General features: G+C 37.3%; 5 protein-coding genes across 5 annotated transcripts; 4 read left to right on the top strand and 1 right to left on the bottom strand.

Moving 5' to 3' along the window:
* The first annotated feature begins 457 nt into the window (after positions 1-457).
* Positions 458-4,597, top strand: LOC127246047 (putative late blight resistance protein homolog R1A-10). Its single transcript, XM_051267233.1, has 3 exons — positions 458-953; positions 1,774-4,011; positions 4,285-4,597. The coding sequence occupies exons 1-2, from the start codon at positions 534-536 to the stop codon at positions 4,006-4,008; spliced, it is 2,655 nt and encodes an 884-aa protein (XP_051123190.1). The 5' UTR covers positions 458-533; the 3' UTR covers positions 4,009-4,011; positions 4,285-4,597.
* A 2,058-nt stretch (positions 4,598-6,655) lies between these two features.
* Positions 6,656-11,343, top strand: LOC127246045 (disease resistance protein RPP8-like). Its single transcript, XM_051267231.1, has 3 exons — positions 6,656-7,237; positions 8,730-10,973; positions 11,115-11,343. Exons 1-2 carry the CDS (start codon positions 6,800-6,802, stop codon positions 10,968-10,970), a joined length of 2,679 nt encoding a protein of 892 aa, XP_051123188.1. The 5' UTR covers positions 6,656-6,799; the 3' UTR covers positions 10,971-10,973; positions 11,115-11,343.
* A 209-nt stretch (positions 11,344-11,552) lies between these two features.
* LOC127246052 (ammonium transporter 2 member 3-like) lies at positions 11,553-16,127 on the top strand. Its single transcript, XM_051267242.1, has 4 exons — positions 11,553-12,416; positions 13,317-13,602; positions 14,441-14,772; positions 14,903-16,127. The coding sequence occupies exons 1-4, from the start codon at positions 11,748-11,750 to the stop codon at positions 15,101-15,103; spliced, it is 1,488 nt and encodes a 495-aa protein (XP_051123199.1). The 5' UTR covers positions 11,553-11,747; the 3' UTR covers positions 15,104-16,127.
* A 788-nt stretch (positions 16,128-16,915) lies between these two features.
* Positions 16,916-18,633, top strand: LOC127246057 (vignain-like). The gene is made up of 5 exons (XM_051267246.1): positions 16,916-16,934; positions 17,110-17,581; positions 17,660-17,895; positions 17,967-18,107; positions 18,188-18,633. Exons 2-5 carry the CDS (start codon positions 17,122-17,124, stop codon positions 18,452-18,454), a joined length of 1,104 nt encoding a protein of 367 aa, XP_051123203.1. The 5' UTR covers positions 16,916-16,934; positions 17,110-17,121; the 3' UTR covers positions 18,455-18,633.
* Positions 18,634-18,695: 62 nt separating this feature from the next.
* LOC127246063 (peptide methionine sulfoxide reductase-like) lies at positions 18,696-19,824 on the bottom strand. Its single transcript, XM_051267255.1, has 2 exons — positions 19,372-19,824; positions 18,696-19,115 (listed from the first exon to the last, which is right to left on the bottom strand). The coding sequence occupies exons 1-2, from the start codon at positions 19,705-19,707 to the stop codon at positions 18,861-18,863; spliced, it is 591 nt and encodes a 196-aa protein (XP_051123212.1). The 5' UTR covers positions 19,708-19,824; the 3' UTR covers positions 18,696-18,860.
* Between the last annotated feature and the right edge of the window lie 1,128 nt (positions 19,825-20,952).

The following is a 20,952-nucleotide window of genomic DNA, read 5'->3' as shown; positions in this document are numbered from 1 at the left end:
TAATTTATGCAAAATATATTTATATATTTAACTTTTTTATTAAAATAAAAAAAAAAAAATTAGATATTTTTATTATTTTGGAGGGAATTATCGATAAAGGGATCCCAAGTCCCTATATGGTTCCGCTGCTTGAAAGAGCGCCGGACGACTTTTCAGGGTCCATGGATCCACACTGTTGATATGGTCAACTTTAGAGGATGAACGGTAGGGATTTATCTGGTGTTTCGGTCCTGGCGTTCGTGTAGGTATATGCATGCATTCTTGCTCCACCTCATAAACTAATCAATAATGGTTGAGACTCAAGAGCTCCATGGAGTTCCAGTCTCGGGGACAATCTAGACCGTTGATGTGGTTGCTTCGCAATATGGACGGCCGAAGATTTGAAGTCCTGAGTCTCTGGATCACAGTCTATAGAGTCCACGCAGGGCAACTCCGTATATAAAAATATCACAAAAAGCACTTCCTTTCCATTTCGATAATTGGTCTGACTGAGGGATTCCTGCCAGTGAGCAGGAGCTCGATCTAGAGCTGCAATGGCGGATGCGGCGGTGGAATTCCTGCTAGAGAACCTCCAGAAACTGGTGGTCGAACAGACCCAGTTAATCAAAGGCGCCAGAGGTGAAATCAAGAAGCTGCAGGATGATCTCGGCATCTTCAGAAGCTTCCTCGTCGATTCGAGCAAAAAAAGGCGCAGGGACAACAACTACAAGGAAGAGCTCGTCCGCCGGATTCGTGATGTGGTTTACGATGCTGAGGATATAATCGACACCTTCGTGACCCAGGCTGCCGACACCAGGTCCAAATATAACATAGCTAAATACTGGAAGAAGCCGATGAATCTCAGCGACATCGCAAAAAAAGTCGCGTCCATCAGCGGCGAGGTCCAGACAGTTCACAACATGATCAAGGTTGAACTCCAGACCAACAGAGACGAAGGTCCTGAAGTGCGAGAGGTAATTGAATTTTTGTTCGGTGTTATTTTATTTTTTGGTTGCTGGAATAACTTTCTCAAGTAACATTTTAGTTTTGGCTCAGCTCTAGCTTAATTGATCAATAATTTCTGATCGTGATATTGGAATGGTGATTACTTGTAGAAGCTGACATTTCATATTGGACCCACGCACTCTGCTATCTGTCTAATTTGATCCTAAGTTTGATGCATTGACTTATCATATTGTGTATATTCTTTGTGAAATATTGATAAGTTTGTTTCAATTCAAACTAGTGTAGAAAAATATACAATGATTGAGCCTCATATTTATACGTATATAGATATTCTATTTGATCTAACAGTTACAATTAATCAACTATAATATTATAGAAATCCACACATTTTATTGAATTCTAGACCGTATCCATAAGTTCGAAGGCCTATTGTTATAGGAGTACATTCTTGATCGAATTGGTGAAGATTAAGGTGTGACTTATTAGTCTTGTACAAAGGAGTGCTGCCCAATTCACTGGTCTCCAAGAAGATGTTAAACTAGTATATTTGAAAAGATTTCAGTAGGCATCTCTACAGTAGATGACAGCTGATAGATGAATTCTTGATCATAATTTTGCAGTTTCAACTTCTTTGAGTAGATTTGTTCGGAATATTTACTTCATTCACACTTTAGCCATTCTTGTTTACCTTTATGCATTCAAAATTTTTCCTAGACATTAAAACTTTTCGATGTGGGCTTTCAATACATGGCTTTGGATGGGGGTAGGCTTTTCTTCTCTTCCTTTGTTTTTGTAATTGTCGAACTAATCTCTAAAATTCTCAAACAGGGTCCCCTGGTTAGAAGGGAGAATGTGGTTGGTTTTGAGGATGCAGCTTCTGAAATAAAAGGGTATCTCACAGAAGAAACTGATCGGCTTAATATCATCACAATCATTGGCATGCCTGGCCTTGGGAAGACAACACTGGCTGGCAAGATTTTCCGTGATGAAACTCTTGCATATGAGTTCCCCACCCGCATATGGGTTTATGTATCACAGGAGTTCTCAGTGAAGAGTGTACATCTGGCCATTCTGAGAGAGTTTACCAGAGTAACTGATGAGGAGGCGTCCAAGCTAGATAATGTTAAATTGGCAGAATTGGTTTTCAACCATCTGAAGACTGGAAAATTCTTGATTGTAATGGACGATGTGTGGACAGCTGAAAATTGGGATAAAATCAAGGTTGCTTTACCAATGAGCAATAATGCAGGTAAAGTCTTGATTACTAGTCGCCACGAAGATGTTGCTCTGCGTGCTAATAAAAATAGAGTCCACCGGTTACGATTCTTGACTTCAGATGAGAGTTGGTTACTTCTACAGTATGAAGCTTTTGGGGAGCCTGACCCTGATTGCCCTCCAGGATTGAGAGAGGTAGGAATTCTAATTTCCAGCAGCTGTGATGGCCTGCCACTAGCAATAGTGGTCATAGGAGGCATTCTCAGAAAAATTAAAGTGCTAGATGATGATAAAATAGATGCATGGAGAAGAGTGTCACAGAAGGTAGATGCATACCTACATGATCAGGATCCAGGGAAGAATATGGAAAAGATTATTGCGCTGAGTTATGACAAATTGCCTTACCACTTGAGAGCCTGCTTTCTGTATCTGGGGTTGTTCCCAGAGGACTCCAAGATCTCGGTGTGGAAACTAATCCAGTTGTGGATTGCAGAAGGGTTCATACAACCAAAGGAAGGTATCAGCCAGGAGGAGGAAGCTGGGAACTATTTGGCTGAACTTATTAACAGGAATTTGGTGACGGTAGCTGAGAGGAAACCAGATGGAAGAGTTAAAATGTGTGGTATCCATGACATGCTGCGGGTTTTCTGCAGAAGTGAAGCTAAAAAGGAGAACTTCCTGCATCACATGAAATGGACTCCAGAAGGATTTGAAAATCCTTCAGTAGAGAAGAGTCGCCGCATCTGCATACATTCTAATGTCTCCAACTTTCTTTATTTGAAACCTATTGGTACTCGTGTTCGGTCTTTTGTTTGCTTCTCCAAAGAGGACACTCCCTTGCAATCAGAACACACTTCAGCCATCCCAGCAGCATTTAAACTGCTTAGAGTTTTGGATGTCAAGCCCATCAAATTCGAAAGGATCCCAAAAGACATGTATGACCTGATGCATTTGCGGTACATAAATATTGCTGTCACCAATTTAACATCTCTGCCTCCAAAATTTGAAAACTTCTGGAACATGGAAACTCTTATACTTGATACACCATCTCGTACTCTCGAAATCAAAGCAGATATTTGGAAGATGAGCAAGATGAGGCATCTGAAGACAAATGCATCAGCTATTTTACCCAATCCCGAAGGGAGTAATAAAGAAGGCAAGAAGCTTCATACACTTGATAATATTTCGCCTCTAAGTTGCACTGGAAAAGTTTTTGACAAGGTTCCCAATTTGAAGAAATTGGGCATTCGCGGGGATCTCACCACACTCTTGGATGCTAGAAATGCTGCCTCATTCAGTAATTTGGTAAAGTTGGGCAGTCTTGAAAAGCTGAAGCTTCTGAATGATGTGTTTCCTAAGCCACCATCAGAGGGAAAATTGCAACGCCTTCCTTCAGCAAATGAATTCCCACCACAGCTCAAGAGCCTGACTTTGTCAGATACATTCCTCGATTGGAGCTGTATGTCTATTCTTGGCTCACTGGAGAACCTCAAGGTGCTGAAGCTGAAAGAGAAAGCTGTCAATGGCCAGTCGTGGACGCCAAAAAAAGGAGGTTTTTGCTGTCTTGAATTCTTGCACATTGGGCGCACAGAGTTGACTGTTTGGGAGGCTTCACACGTGCATTTCCCCAAACTTAGATGCCTTGAATTGTATAACTGTGAGAAACTTGTAGCCGTTCCACCTGATCTGGCTAACATTCCGGATTTCCAAGAGCTAAAATTGCACTGCAGCACTCTAGCAGCTGCCTCAGCCATCAAAATCCTTGAAAACCAGCAACAGAGGAGAGGAAAAAACACCATAGATGGTGAATTCAAGCTCTCCATCTTTCCTCCCTTCAATGTAGCTTGACAGGTAAGTAACAAGATTTTCATGTTACTTGTTAGTCCTCATGATCTGCGTTTACAGTTGATCCTACCTATAGTTGTCATTCCACTGTCTGCATTAGTACGTACCAAGAGTATGTATATGCATTGCTCATTAGTTTATGAAATTAAATCCAAAGATAGAATATGCATACAAATAACTATTTACAACAGAATCGATGCATATAGGATTGATTGTGGGGCTATATCATATTTCTGTAGAGAACAGACTGAACTAACTGAATGTTATTTCCGGGCGCAGGCATTTTGCATAGCTAATGGCTAGAGAAGATGTTTGAACTAGGGGGATTTCTCTCTTTGTGGACCTTGCTACAGGTGCGTTTGTGACCTGTTTGTTTTGTTTCATGTGCTGCTGCATGTGCTGTATCAATATGTTGTAGTTGTTGTTGTTGTGGACTCCACTCCCTAGAGATTATTCCACTGCTCAATAATGTTGTCTGTTGGCTTGATGCTGTCTTGGTTTGTAACCTCATCTGTCTGTCTTGTTAATTTAATCAAATTCTGCTGTTGTTATTGTTGTTGTAATGGAGATGCAATTGGTTTCTTCGCTTTTATTATAACTCATATTTTTATGTATTCTTATCACAATATTGATTAATACTATAAAATTTGTAGTTGGACTATATATTAGGAATACATTATACATGTTCTCAGTGCAAAGTCGAACTAAAAGCAAATTTAGACAATTTATCCTTCTTTATTGATGTTGTTTCTTCCAAGTCAACTGGGTGACCGATTTACGTTTTCAGTAGAAAAAGTCATTGTGTGACTAGAGATTTAAAATTTTTGATAATATATATGTGTTTTAGAGGATTTGTTTTTTTTTTTTTAATAATAATATATCACTGTGTTTGCTAGATCTAACTCCGAAATGAGGTCGGGGTCGAGGATTCCATTCCTTATTATAGATAGAGATAGGATTTTCAAATTTTTAATTAAATTTTTAAAAATATTCTTAATTATCATTTTGTTTTTATTATTTTTTAATAAAATATTTATTTTTTTAATATTTGTGTCGGATTCAAATACTTTAAATTTACTCGAAGGAATGAGTATTTTTAAAATAAAAATATACTCTCTCAGTCCAACTAGAAAATATACTTTTTATTTTGGGACGTCAAAATTACAAAATAAATATTCTATTAAAGACTTACTCTTATTTTACATTACATCGTTACTTTTACTCTAAAAGGTAGAACAAAAATGTCATTAAGATCATCTCCAATGCAGTGTGTTTTGTACAAAAAAAGGGAAGGGGCTCCAACCCAACCCCAAATCTCTTGACACCCCCCCCCCCCCTTTTTGGAGATATGCAGCGTGTGCTCTATTTTTTGTTGTATGTAATTTTAATTTTTTATATTTGAAAAAGTTGTATGTAATTTTAGTTTTTTTGAAAAATAACGTATAATTTTATCTTTTAAAAGTGATATAATTTTATTTTTTAAAAAAAATAATGTATAATTTTATTTTTTAAATTGATATATAATTTTACTGTTGAAAAGTAATATAAATTATATGTGTATGGATCTAATGTAAAAATAAATTAAAGTTGAAGTGTAATTTATAAATATGAAAAGTTATATAAAATAATATAAAAAAAAATACATAGGGAATATATTTTTTAGAGTAAAAATTGAAGTTTATGGTCAGAGTAAAATTAGAGTCAGATCAACTGTATTTTTACTGTAGCAACTGGAATAGTGGGTTGGAGATGGCTTTAATTACTTTCAACTATTTATTATAATTAAAATATTATTATTTTTTAAATACTGACCAAAAATAAATATTTTTTTTTTTTTTATGTTGAGAGAAAGAGAGTAGTATTATCTTGTAATTCAAAATACAGTAATTTATATATATGGTTGTATCTTATCGTGTCATGTCATGGCGGTCATGTATTTTGTCATTTTATGGGTTGCACCACGATCTATCATGCATGCACATGCTACCTGCTTTAAAATTTTTATGTTATTAAATTTAAGGTTAAAAATATTATTATATTTATATAATTTTTTAATAAATATTCTTAATATAAATATAATAATAATTTTTTATATTTTAATATAATAATTAGTATTTATATTAATGTGTAACTACAATCCTGTCCTGTGTAGGGACTCGTCCCATATTAATGTGTACACACATACACTGATACACATAAAGTTGACTTTATACATACACACAAGTGTGAATGGTGCAGGGTTGGTAGGGGTTGACAATGTTGTCCCATTATTATAGATTTATATTATGCAAACTAAATTAATAAAAATGCAAAAACAAATTAAGTTGACCTTGCGAGTTGCAACTTTTTTTAATGAAATCATTTGTTACAAATTCATCGATCCATTCATAATTGGCTTAAATTAATCAACGTCAAATGTTAGTGTAATTGGAGCTCATCAGTAGCACCTCACTACACTTAATAGTCTTAATAATCAGCATATTAATGATCATATTATGAAACCACTGGAGCTTTTATATATATATATATATATATATATACTTAAGAGGTGGATCCCACTTATTAGGTCAACTAGCAGAATAATAACAATAATAAAATGGACTCCGAGCATCGAGGCGGTTTTTCAATATGAAGGGCGGAGATTAAGCCTGATTCGAGGTCAGAGAAGTCTCTATCATGCTATTTCATCAGTATAAAAAGATCACAAAAAGCGCTTACTGTCTGTCTTTCCATTTCGATAATTTAGCAGAGAGAGAGAGAGAGAGAGAGCGAGCGAGCTCGATCTGGAGCTGAAATGAACGAGGCCGCGGTGAATTTCCTGCTAGGAAACGTCCAGCAGTTGCTGCTATACCACATTCGTTTAATCAAAGGCGCCAGGGGTCAAGTCGAGCGGCTGGAGCGGGATCTACGCCTATTCAAAGCCTTCCTCGAGGACTCCGCCAAAAAGAGGCGAAAGGACAACTGCTTCCGAGAGGCCGTCCGCCAAATAGGCGACGTCGTTTACGCTGCTGAGGATACGATTGACGCCTTTGTCACTCTGGCTATCTGCGATAAAGACAAAGACAAAGGTATTTTCGATTACTTCTTTAAACTTTTCAAAAAACCGTTGGATCTCCATGAAATCGCAAGTCAGGTAGCGCCCGTCCGCGACAGCGTTAAAGAGATCTACGACAAGTATAAGGACGAGTTTGCTAGAGTCAATGGCGCCGATCGTGGTGCTGAAGAAACTGAGGTGATTTTTGACTTGATTCGTACTGCTTGATTCCTTTTTGATCTATGCGTGGTTGTTAGTATAATAATTTGCAATCGATGACGAAGCTGGAATTGGATAATTGGTTAATTGATTGTTTACTTAATCGTCGGAATTAATTTATAAATTAAATATATTTTTCGAAATCGCTTATTAAATACGTGTGCGCGGGCTAGGCAAGTGATTTCCGGCAAACCGTTGGATCACATATACCAAATGATGTGATGGTGAGTTGAGACTTGGGCTTGAATTATATATAGACTTTGTGAAGTCTAATATTGCATGATTTTATTATATGGAAATTGCATGTATATGTGTTATGATCATTGCAATTACGGCATGGAAATCGTGCAAGCAACTCACAAGATAAACCAATATATTGAATTCGAAAGTGTTAAACAGGCATGCATTCATGGATATTTGCACCCATGATTCATACAAGGACAAAACTGCATTTTGATGTATGAAAGTTGGGGGATACAAAATTCAAGTTAGCATGCCAGCAATTAATGACTAATTATGGCCAATAATTGGATCATGGATTTTGAACGTTTGTTTTATCTTTGGATAAGTTGCACATGCACACCAACCAATCCGAGCACGTATTCATTTTTACGGAAAGATATTCTACCTTGACTCAATCCGATTATCGAATTTATTTTGATAAAAAAATATGTATTGTGATTATCGAATTTATTTCGATAAAAAATATATATTGTGGGTATCGAATTTGTTTCGATAAAAAATATATATTGTAATTATCGAATTTATTTCGATAATTATATTCTTGCAATATAATATTATTATTATTATTATTATTATTATTATTATTATTATTATTATTATTATTATTATATTTTTTAACCGCTTATCCTTATAGTGAAGGCATGTATTTTGTAATTAATGAAATTGTTCAAACTTCAAGTTGAATCCCTCTGAATTGATTGCAACATGTTTATGTTTGATGGTTGGGGTGTAAAACAAGCAAAAATGACTTATTTAATACCCTAAAATGATTAATTTTGTATAATTATGAAAAACTTAGCTATTTGTTAATATATTATGAAGTGGTTAATTTTCACAACATTTACAGTCCTATAAGTTCTTAAGCAAATTTTCTAAATTATAGTTTTTTTAAAAATTTTATTAAACTAATTAGTCTTAATCTATAATTATATATATTATATTGTAATTAATTTTACTAATATATTTTTAATTATTGTGTCTACTTTAAATATGACATGATAATTGAGACGGAAAGTGTATATCATAACATGATAAGATAATTGGGACGGAGGGTGTATATCATATTATTTATTTATTTAAGAATATGATCATCTTACTTGAAGTTCTTAAGGGAGTGCAAGTTATTGAAAGCTATGAGGTTTTATTGTGTTGATTCATCCAAAAACTCTCCTGTATTCCATAAAGAACCATCTACATCTTGTCAATCTGACATTGAAATTTTCAACAGGCTCCCCTGGCTGTACAAAAAAATGTTGTTGGTTTTGAAGATGAGGCTCGTAAGATAATAGGATATCTTACTGAAGAGAAACAGGAGCTTGATGTCATATCTGTTATTGGCATGCCTGGACAAGGAAAGACCACACTAGCTGGGAAGATTTTCCATGATGAAAAAATCCAGTACGAGTTCCCAACTCGAATATGGGTTTATGTTTCTCAGCAGTTCTCCAAGAAGGATATCTATCTGGCCATTCTCAAAGAGTTTACAAGAATCGATGACAACGTGCGCCGACAACATGATCGGGATTTGGCTGAACTAGTTTCTTCCCATCTGCAGAGTGGGAAATACTTGATTGTGATGGATGATGTGTGGACAACTCAGGATTGGGATAAAATCCAGACTGCCTTACCAAAAGCCTTTAGTGGTGGTAAGGTATTGATCACAAGCCGTCATGGAGATGTAGCCCGACACGCTAATAAACAGAGACCACCCCACAATCTACGTCCCTTGACTCAAGAGGAGAGTTGGGAGCTGCTCCAGTACGAGGTATTTGGAAAGCCCGAGTGTCCCTCCGAATTGGTAAATCTCGGTAAGCTGATTGTCAAGCAGTGTGATGGGTTACCACTAGCCATAGTGGTAATAGGAGGCATTCTTCTCAACCTGTTTGCAGAGTCAGGTGATCCGGCCGCGAGGAAAGTTGCATGGGAAAGAGTATCTAACAGTGTGAGTGCATACCTGAATGAGGATCCGCAACAACGAATGGAAAAACTTATTGGATTGAGTTATGACAATCTGCCTTACCACTTGAGAGCTTGCTTTCTGTATCTGGGGATGTTCCCTGAAGGCTTTAAGATCCCGGCATGGAAATTAATCAGGTTGTGGATCGCAGAAGGATTCATACAACAAAAGGATGGTATCACCCTGGAGGAGACTGCTGAAATCTATTTGGATGAACTTATTAACAGGAACTTAATGAGAGTAGACAAGAGGAGACCTGATGGCAGAGTTAAAACATGCAATATCCATGACATGTTGCGGGATTTCTGCAAAACTGAAGCCGGAAGTGAAAGGGAGAACTTTATCCAAGAAATAAGGATGACACCTGAAGGATTTCAGCCTCGAGTTGATACAGTAGGAAATTATCGCCGTATTTGTATACATTCCAACGTTGTGAATTTCATCACTATGGAACCTTGTGGTCAGCGTGTTCGGTCTTTTGTTTGTTTCTCCAATGAGGAAGCTGGTTTGCCACCGGAAAACACTTCATCCATCCTTGCAGCTTTTAAACTGCTTCGAGTTTTGGATGTCAAGCCGATCATATTTGAGAAACTCTCGAGTGACATGTACAAATTAATGCATTTGCGGTACATTGTCCTGTCCTTCAAGATGTCGATTCTTCCTGCAGCCTTTGCCAAGCTCTGGAACATAGAAACTCTTGTTGTTGATACATCACAACGCACTCTCGAGATCAAAGCTGATATTTGGAAGATGAGACAGTTGAGGCATCTGAAGACGAATGTATCGGCTACTTTGCCTAAGGTTGGAAAGAGTGACACAGAAAGTGGAAAGCTTCAAACACTGGGTAAAATTTCACATGAAAGTTGCACAGAAGAATTTTTTGACAGGGCTCGAACATTGAAACAATTGTGCATTTGCGGAAGGCTAGCTTCGCTCCTGAATGGCAAGGCCATTTCATTTAATGGTTTGGAGAAACTTGGCAGTCTTGAAAAGCTGAAGCTTCTGAATGATGCATGGCCTAGCGCTGCTTCGGAAAGCAAGTTGTGCGGCCTTCCTCGGCCGTATCAATTCCCACCAAAGCTGAAGAGCCTTACATTGGCGCATACTTTCCTCGATTGGAGTCATATGTCCATCCTTGGATTGTTGGAGAATCTTGAGGTACTGAAGCTGAAAGATAAAGCATTCTCGGGGAAGATCTGGGAGGCGAAAGATGGAGGTTTTCGCCGTCTGGAAGTCCTGCACATTGCCCGCACTGATTTAACTTTCTGGATGGCCTCACATCATCATTATCCGCGACTTAGACACCTTGTGTTGCACAACTGTGAGGAACTTAAAGAAGTTCCAATAGGTCTGGCTGATATTCCAACTTTTGGACACCTGGAGTTGCACCATACTGCTGATGCAGTTGACTCCGCCATTAAAATTCGCAAAGCCAAACAACGAAAAGGGCAAGAGCCAAACACTAGTGGTGCATTCGAGCTCAAAATTTTCCCTCCTCACATTCAAACTTGACTGGTAAGCAGTAGCACTTCATTGCTTGCTTTTGATGTTGTTGAGCTTGAGCTTCTTATCATATGCCTTTCTCTTTCAACTGATAAATAATGCTTCTATGCATGTTCATAAATATGGAAACTAATGACTATTGATGCAATTTAGGTACACCATGCAAGGCAAGCTGCCCCCGAGCTTAGAGACGACGCCTGATCTATGTCATCCCGACTGGTGAGCCCCAATCTGTTGCCCTCCTGTGTTTTGAAGCACTGCATTTGGATTTGTATCAATGTGTTGTTTGTGAGTCAATCATGTTATTCAATTCAAGTAAACTATTGCCTGTTTCTTGTATTAATTGTGACATTCTCATTCAAGTTTAGCATTGTTTCTAGTACCTTTTGTAGATTGGAATAATGATTCAGAATCACTAGCCAGAGAAATCATATAGGATTGAAATATGTTTTTTCTAATTGAGAGTACTATAATACGATTTTTTACCTGAGAAGTAAATTGCTAATTCAAAATTAAATAAATTCGATATTTATAATGTTTATACAGGAATTAACTATGATTTGATTCTTCATTTAAAAAATCTATAATTTTCAAGCCTTGGATATTGTCTTGATCCTTGAAGTTCCAACATCAGTCATTGTTAGATAATTGCATCCTCGTTAGTCGTTAGAATCCCCCAAGCTGCCTAACGAAGAATATCTATAGTATGACAATAATATCGTCTCCATTGTGTGTGAGTGTCCCTACAGGCTACAGCTAGATAGCTAGATCATATAGATTATCCCAATGGCTGAAAACCCCTATTTATCCCACACTCCAAAAATTACCTTAACTGTGTGTGTGGACATGAACAAAGACTACGACTATACTATGGGGGTGCTTCCCCCGGGCCTGGTCCCGGACCAGGCCTCTCCGCCATGGCTGAGCAAAGGCGACAACGCTTGGCAGCTCACCGCCGCCACCATGGTCGGCCTCCAGAGCGTCCCGGGACTTGTGGTCCTCTACGGCAGCATGGTCAAGAAGAAATGGGCCGTTAACTCGGCCTTCATGGCCCTCTACGCCTTCGCCGCCGTCCTCGTCTGCTGGGTCCTCTGGGCCCACCGGATGTCCTTCGGTGACCACTTGATCCCCGTCTCCGGCAAGCCCGCCGCTGCCGCCGACGACCGCTACTTGCTCCGGCAGCAGAATTACTCCCTTGTCCCCAGGGCGGATTACGTCTTCTACCAGTTCGCTTTCGCCGCCATCACGGTGATTCTGGTCGCCGGATCTTTGCTCGGCCGGATGAACTTCTACGCGTGGATGGCGTTCGTCCCGCTGTGGACGACGCTGTCGTACACAGTCGGGGCGTACACCATTTGGGGCCCCGGATTTCTCCGGGACCGGATAATTGACTATGCCGGCGGATACGTCGTCCATCTCTCCTCCGGCGTGGCCGGCTTCACGGCGGCGTATTGGGTAATTTAAATTAGATATGATTGCTTTTGTCGAATGAAGAGGCAAAATACAATATAAGTAAATAAATGTTGAATTGGAGTAATTGATTTGTTAATGTTATCAAATATAGTAATTAAGTAAATTTAAAAAAGTGCGAAAAAAGAAAAATAAAAATAAATTTGAATCTTACTGTCCTCATTATGTGTAAATTTTGCATACTTCCATTTACACCTGCTCTAATAATTTGAGCTTTTAGATAAGACATTCGACTTAACAGACAATAATCATATTTTATTAACTTATTTCCTTATATTTATATTATATTAATATAAAATATGTATTGCAACTTATAATCTATCTATTGTCTATCCATTATGACTTTGTTCTCGAGAATAATCCAATTATATAATATGAACGCAATAATATGTATTCTTTTAACAATAATAATCTTTGATTCAACAATAATAGTCTTGATTCATGTGAGATTAGAGGGTTTTGATTTAATCCGACGGATTGGAGCATGTACTTAATGATGTCCACGTGCAAAATTCATGGGAGATAATCCACGAAAAATTATACTCCCTCCCTCCGTCGTTAATATCACATATACCTTTAAAGTCATTATATTTAACATTAAAAATATTTTTATATTTGTATCATTTTTTGTACAAATATTATTTTTATTAGTATTACAAGATGATTGAAGTATTTTTGTAATTTTTTATTAATTTGTACTAAGTTTTGATATAATAATTATTTTCAAAAATCAAGACCAAAAAAAAAGTAAATGAGATCCTAGAGCCGGAGGAAGGTAGTATAATATTTACTTAATAATGTATTCTTCAAGCTTTTAAATGAGATAGTCATTTAACAATAATTGTCGAATTCGATAGTCATTTAATCCGATGGATGGATGGATAGGTTGGGCCGCGGCACTCGCACGACCGGCAGCATTTTCCGCCGAACAACATAATCAACATGCTCGGCGGCGCCGGGTTTTTGTGGATGGGGTGGACGGGTTTCAACGGTGGGTCGCCGGTGGCGGCGAACAAGATAGCGTCGCTGGCGGTGCTAAACACGCACATCTGCACGGCCACGAGCCTTCTGGTGTGGCTGGCGCTGGACATAACCGTATACCTTAAGAGCTCCGTTGTTGGTGCCGTTCAGGGGATGATCACCGGCCTCGTCTGCATCACTCCGGCTGCCGGTAATCACTCCATTCTTTCATCAATCAAACAATAATATATAAACGTCCCGTAAGAGATGATCTGGTCGTGTCGGGTTGGACTCATGACCGTGAGGTCATGGGTCAAAACCCTCAACGCCTCCAAATCCACCTGTCACACATGGTTCGCCTAGTGTGACTTGCCTTGTCGGATCTAGTTTGCAGGATATTAGATTTATCCAATGAGGATCTAGTTTGCAGGATATTAGATTTATCCAATGCGCATTTTCGATAGCGACCGCCGTTCCCACGTTATAAAAAATATATATATTATATCCAACAAAACACAATATTAATCAACCCATTTTCACTAATGAAAATCAAAATGTAATTTTATCAAGATAAAGTAAAATATCACAAGTTCTTTCTAACTTTCCTCCAATTTTTTATTGCACATTTTCGCTACTATCAATTAAAACATATTTATCTTCATACAAAACATACCATTACGCAATATTTTTAAGACAATGAATCATAAGTACAAGCTTATTTTCAAATATACTTCCCTAAACGATCAAAATATATAATAAAACTATAAAAAAATTAGTCTCTCTCACCTAAAAACACTTATGATATTAGGAATACACATTATTTATTTATTTATCTACAAATGAAAATCACCAACACAAAATAATCTAATTGAATCGAGCCGACATAGTGCGCTCGATTCTTTTCCTTTCATTTTGTTGGATAAAATATTGTCTAGTTGATCTTTTATGTCTCCTTTTTTTTTTAATTTTCGTGAATATAATCAACTTTTTGGTTCTTATTTTTGTTACAGATTGTATTTGTATGTAATGTGGATTTGATTGATACATAGGTATTGTGGATACATGGGCTGCAGTGGTGATGGGGATTCTATCAGGGTCGATTCCATGGTTCACCATGATGGTCTTGCACAAGAGATCATCTTTTTTCCAGAAGGTCGACGACACTCTCGGAGTTTTCCACACCCACGCCGTCGCAGGCCTGCTAGGCGGCCTTCTCTCCGGCATCTTCGCCAATCCGAAGCTCCTAAGGTTGTTCTATGGGACGGGTCATCGTCAAGGGCCGGGCTTGATCTATGGGATGTTCGATGGGCAGATCAAACATGGGCTTCGCCAAATGGGCTTCCAGCTTGTCGGGGCGCTCTTCGTTGCCATATGGAATGTGGTATAATTTAATGTCGAGAAGTCTATAATTTGGTTACAAACTAGAACTATTTGATTCAAAGTAAATATATAATCAGAGTAGAGATATCGTTTCATAATAGGTATTCTTAAATTGATATCTTTGAATGTAGGTGGCGACGAGCCTAATTTGCATCTTGATAGATCGGATTATTACGCTCCGAATGCACGAAGATGATCTTGAAATTGGGGATGATGCGGCGCACGGAGAAGAAGCTTATGCGTTGTGGGGAGACGGGGAGAGGCATCCGCCTCCTCTTCGATTTCCTCGAATGAAACCAAGAATCATACCTTCCTTGTGTAGATGCACTTGAAATTCATTTATTCGCGGGACGAATGTTTTTCTTAATAAGATTTTATTGTAAACACACTCCAACTCAGCTTAAGTATGTTCGAATTTGTATTTTCAATGTTATTTTAAACTTGTACTCTCTATGTATGTATCAAATTTAGGTAGTATGTAAGAATACACCATGGTGACCAAAATGCAAAACAAATAATAATTGTAGAGGAAAACATATAATTTATAGTTAACATATCATATCCAATGAAAATTATGTAGTAGTTAAAAGATAAAAGATAATACTCCATCGATCTCTTAACAAATTATCTATTTTTCCGTTTTGGACCGTTTCAACAAACTATTTATTTTCTTTTTTAACAACTGTACTATCTACCTAACATTACAAATATCTTTGCAACTTACAATATATTACAAAACGTCATTATATTTATATTACATTATACTAATAAAGTTGTTTTAGTCGTTTCTACTATATATCAATATATTACTAATACACATAAAACTTCGTAAAAAAAGTAAATGAATATCTACTCATGGGATGGAGAGTAATAATAATCCAATTATGTAGCTTGTTTTAGATACAATTGTTGTTATTAAGATGCTTTGTGTCATAATTTTGATTGGCGTTGCCATATTCATTGAAAAATGGTTGGGCAACTTTTGGTTTGTTATGGTCGAAGTTCACGAGAAAAAGCAGTTGTAAAAGCAAACAAAATATAGGGAAAAAGACAACCTTATTTGGATCGTCACCTTACAATATGGAAGATATTTTAGTTTGTTGTTTTTTTTCACGACTGCCCATTGATGTACTTTTACTCACTTTTTTTCATGTTAAAAAAACAATTAGGTGTATTTTTGAAAATTGAATTAATAATTAAAAGGAAAAAAGAGATAATGTAATACATGTAGGAGCAATTTTAATAAATAAATATTAAATGGAATATAATAATAAATGTTGGAATGTTTTATTTTGCCAAAATTAATAAAAGAATAAATTTAAAAGACAGAAGGAAAAAAATAAATAAATAAATTTGATCGGACTAAAAAAAGTATTTGTTATACAAACAGTTAGAAGAAAGCTGTAATCTGATTATATTCATGTAGCTTTATAGCATTTTTATGACAAATATTTCCTTTTCATGCTCAATATATAGTACGAGGGACGTGAAAAAAAATATATATATATATGTATTTGATGGAAAGAAATCAATATTTTTCTAATATTAACAATGAGTTGTGTTTACAAGCAACTGTGAATTGATTTCAAAAAAGAAACTAATAATCATTGAACAAAAGGTAATACAATTATTCTGTTGAACGACCTTGAGGAGAGAGCAACCTAGAAGAGGGTTTCAGTTGTGTGCACTCTTCAGAATCATTCAAAGAAAATATAAAATAAAAAATGATGAATGTATCGACTAAAATTACCAATGCCTTTCTTCTGATAATCTTTTATACCCTACTTATCAAAATTATTCGATTATCCCATTTATGACAGATGAGACTTTCCAGAAATAAAAGAAAAGCCTAATGATGATGGCTACTTGCAAGAAATATTCCCATACTTTCTAACCATAAGTAACTGATGCTCTCATCACATCACATCCCTTTTTTGTATTTTCTGCAATGCCTATGATCTCACAACTTACTTGCTTTGCCAAGAAACCTCATCCCTACCATTACTTGAACACAGACACAAAAAACTTTAGAGGAAGAACACCCCTGCCTGTCCACATTATTAAACCTTTTCCTGAATTCAGATATTCTGGGGTGGGGTGGGGGAGGAGGAATGGGAAAGAGGACAAATCTAAGAAGCAGCATTACATTGCTTGTGCAAGCAGGTTTGAATTCAAGAAGTTGTTTCTTCCACATGTTTTGTTACCCTAAGTTGATTGTTTTAAGCCCACAAGTAACTTTTTGATATCCATCTTTAGTGATTCAATAAGCCCTTGATTGTTCCTCTCCTCTACCCTCCCTCTATATAAGGGTCTCCTAACCTTCGCTATATTTTCTCAGCCTGCAAGCAAAATGAAGAAACTATTTGTATTCCTAGTGGTTCTTTCCTTGGCTGAGTTGGCTGTGGTGATTGGGCTCGGGGAGTGTTTTGATTTCCATGAAAAGGAGCTGGAAAGCGAGGGAAGACTGTGGGATATGTACGAGAGGTGGAGGAGCCACCACACGGTGTCCAGAAGCCTTGATGAGAAACACAGACGCTTCAACGTGTTTAAGGCAAACGCGCACTATGTTCACAGCTTCAACAAGAAGGATAAGCCGTATAAGTTGAAGCTGAACAAGTTTGCAGACATGACTAACCACGAGTTCAGGAGCATGTATGCTGGATCAAGAATCAAGCATCATCGGATGGCGGTGAAAGGGGGTTTACGAGGAAATGGAACGTTCATGTATGAGAATGTACAGAGCATCCCCCCCTCCGTTGATTGGAGGAAGAAAGGGTCGGTCACCCCGGTCAAGGATCAAGGGCAGTGCGGTAAGACACGGCATTTCATTTCTTTTTTACACTAAAGTCATTTGTAGTGAGTGTATATTCTGGCTAATGATGATGCAGGTAGCTGCTGGGCTTTCTCGACTATTGTGGCAGTCGAGGGGATAAACCACATAAGAACAAACAATTTGGTTTCCCTGTCGGAACAGGAACTCGTTGACTGCGACACAGAGCAGAATCAGGGCTGTAATGGAGGACTTATGGATATAGCATTCGATTTCATCCAAAAGAAGGGGGGCATCACAACTGAGAAAAACTACCCTTATCTTGGTGTAGATGGAAAATGTGATGTGAAAAAGGTAGAGTAATTCCAACAAACCGATAATTTAATAAAACATCCTTAAGAAAACTGACCAAGGTTTTATGGCAGGAGAATTCTCCAGCAGTGTCGATAGATGGACATGAAAATGTACCATCCAACAACGAAGAGGCACTGTTGAAAGCCGTTGCTAATCAGCCTGTATCAGTTGCTATAGATGCAGGAGGTTCTAATTTCCAGTTCTACGATGAGGTAATGCTGATTTTCCTAAGGTCAGAAACTTTCCTACACAGATAAAATTAAACTGAATGAAATGACATGTTTTGCAACAGGGGGTGCTCACAGGAGAGTGTGGTACAGAGTTGGACCATGGGGTTGCAATTGTGGGCTACGGGACAACCGTAGACGGAACCAAATACTGGATAGTGAAGAACTCATGGGGACCAGAATGGGGAGAGAACGGCTACATCAGGATGCAGCGTGGAGTCGAAGCAGAAGAGGGACTCTGCGGGATAGCAATGGAAGCATCTTATCCTATCAAGAAGTCATCGAATAATCCTGGAGAACCTAGCAAATCCTTCCCCAAGGATGAACTCTAAACCGCATTCACATCAACAGCAGATTTTGCAGCTGCTCGCTACTATTTATGTTTCTTAGTTCCTAAGGTAACTTCTCACGGCATTCTACTATCACTATGGATTGCATCAACCTAGTAGAATCAGACGTTTATGTACTGGATATGATCACAGTACATTAATGCAATAAACATTTCTTTCTAGTCAGAAAACAACATCAATTTATTCAATAGTTGGCATATATCACAGTTCATAACAACAATCGGAAAGAGCTAACCACAGAAATGCCTCAAGTTATGCAGCATATTATTCAACAATCTGATAACAACTTATTGAAATTCCAACGGAAAGCTCAGAAGTCAGAATAATTTGGGACAGAAACATACATACCTCTCTTACACAGATTCCAGAACACATCTGATCTGCTCCATCATCCGTAGCAGCGGATCGGATCTTTGCACCCTTTAGCAGCCGACTGCTTCAAACCATTTCTTCCACCCTTCTCCAAGTACTGCTGGTGATACTCTTCCGCTGGGTAAAATCTCTTTGCAGGAAGAATTTCAGTAACAATATTCTTACCCTTCATCTCCTTCTGCTTTGCTTCCAATGATTCTCGGGCTAATTTGGCCTGCATCTCATTGTAATAGTATATCCCTGATCTGTACTGCGTCCCTACATCATTTCCCTGTCCGAATTACGCAAAACATACAATTACCATATGCATACAATGTAAACAGGCAATTTCACAAACAGGTTGTCTGCACTATGAGATTCCTCAATATTAATCAATTGCACCAATTCGATCATTATGGCGGCAATTTCAATACTTTTTTCCACGATTCCCACAAAATTATACGCAAATTTACACAATTCACAATCCATATCAACAGAAACATTAGGCAGACAAAAATTAAATAAACAAGTATAAACGATAACTATACCTGGCGATTGATGGTAGTGGGATCGTGTTTACCCCAGAAGACGTCGAGCAAAGTGGCGAAAGAACAAGCTTTTGGGTCGAAATGAACGCGAACCACTTCGGAATGGTTGGTTGATCCGGTGCACACCAATCGGTAATTAGGGTTATGCACATGTCCCTGAGAGTATCCCACTTCAGTTTTGACGACGCCCTCCACCCTCTGGAAGGCCAACTCAACGCTCCAGAAGCAACCCGCGCCGAACTGGGCTAGCTCCAGACCCGGCTCCGCCGGCGAATCCAGATCCGGGTTGAGTGCCGGGTTACTAGACTTGCCATTCTCATTATCACCGGACGCCATTGGCGATTCTTCTGCGACTGAAGCTTGCTTGCGCGGTGGACGATCGCGTTTCAGCTGATAAGGATTGAATGGCTGGATGACGATGGAGTTTTACTTCTCTCGAAGATCGTGTCATCATTGACATTCGTAGGATAGAATTGAAAATGGTTCAGGCGAGTTGGGGGAATTCTTCTCGAACTATTTCTTGCATTAAATGGGCTGAATGTTGGGCTTTGAAGCCCAGTAAAGTGCTATGCAAACTTTGGCCCTCTAACTACTATGGCCCATAAATAGATAAATAAATAAATATTAACAAAATAATAGAGAATACTCACTCCTCAGTCGTCCCTCACAATCACCTCAGTTCTTTTCTTTGCTGTTGCTAAATTTATACATAGTCTACTAAAATAAAATATTTCATATTATTATCTATATTTAACATATAAAAATAATTTTGTAAAATTATCCAATTACTTTTTTTATCGATTTATCATAATTTTTTTATAATATTTCAAATTAATTTTTTACATATCATATTTTAACACTAAATATTACTCCCTCGGTACCAGATACCATGTCCACGTTGCCGTTTCTGTCCATACCATCGTACTATGTCACTTTCCTTTTTTGAAAAATGATTACTCATTTTAAATTTTTCAATTTTATTTTTTTTAATTTTAATTAAACTAATTAGTTATTTAATTTTAATTTACATTTCTCCTAAAATACCGTGTTTACATTGTAACATACATGGAGTATTATCTTTTAGTTTTCATGCTCAAGCAAATCCATTTAATTTTTTTTAGATGGAAGGAATATAACTGAAAATCTAAGTTTATTTGAAATACACTCTTTTCTTGTTAATAATAATAATAATAACATTTCTGTTAGAATATCTTTTCGACAAAATTCAAAATTGATTGGAAAACTATATTAAAGTTGGTGTAGATTCTCTTACCTTTTTTTTGTAATATAATTAAAAATATTCATTATATAGAATTAAATCGTGCTGAAAAAAATATATAAATAAATAAATTAGTTGAGTATATGACTATTCGAAAAAGGAGCAGGATCAAATGTTGAAAAAAACATTTCAGCACCTAGCTGAATACATATAAATTAAGTTTGTTAATTTATATTATTAGATTATTTAATTAGTATAATTATATAAAATTAAATTTAAACTCTTCAGCATGGTGCTGAAAATAGATCCATCCCGTTCGAAAAAAGCATATATAATTTAAATTCAGTTTAGTGTGTGCTTCC

The sequence above is a fragment of the Andrographis paniculata genome, unplaced genomic scaffold (genome assembly GCF_009805555.1).
Source record: "Andrographis paniculata isolate CXL003 unplaced genomic scaffold, ASM980555v1 Contig26END, whole genome shotgun sequence".
NCBI classification, from domain to species: Eukaryota; Viridiplantae; Streptophyta; class Magnoliopsida; order Lamiales; family Acanthaceae; genus Andrographis; species Andrographis paniculata.
This window is presented reverse-complemented; position numbering and strand designations above follow the sequence as displayed.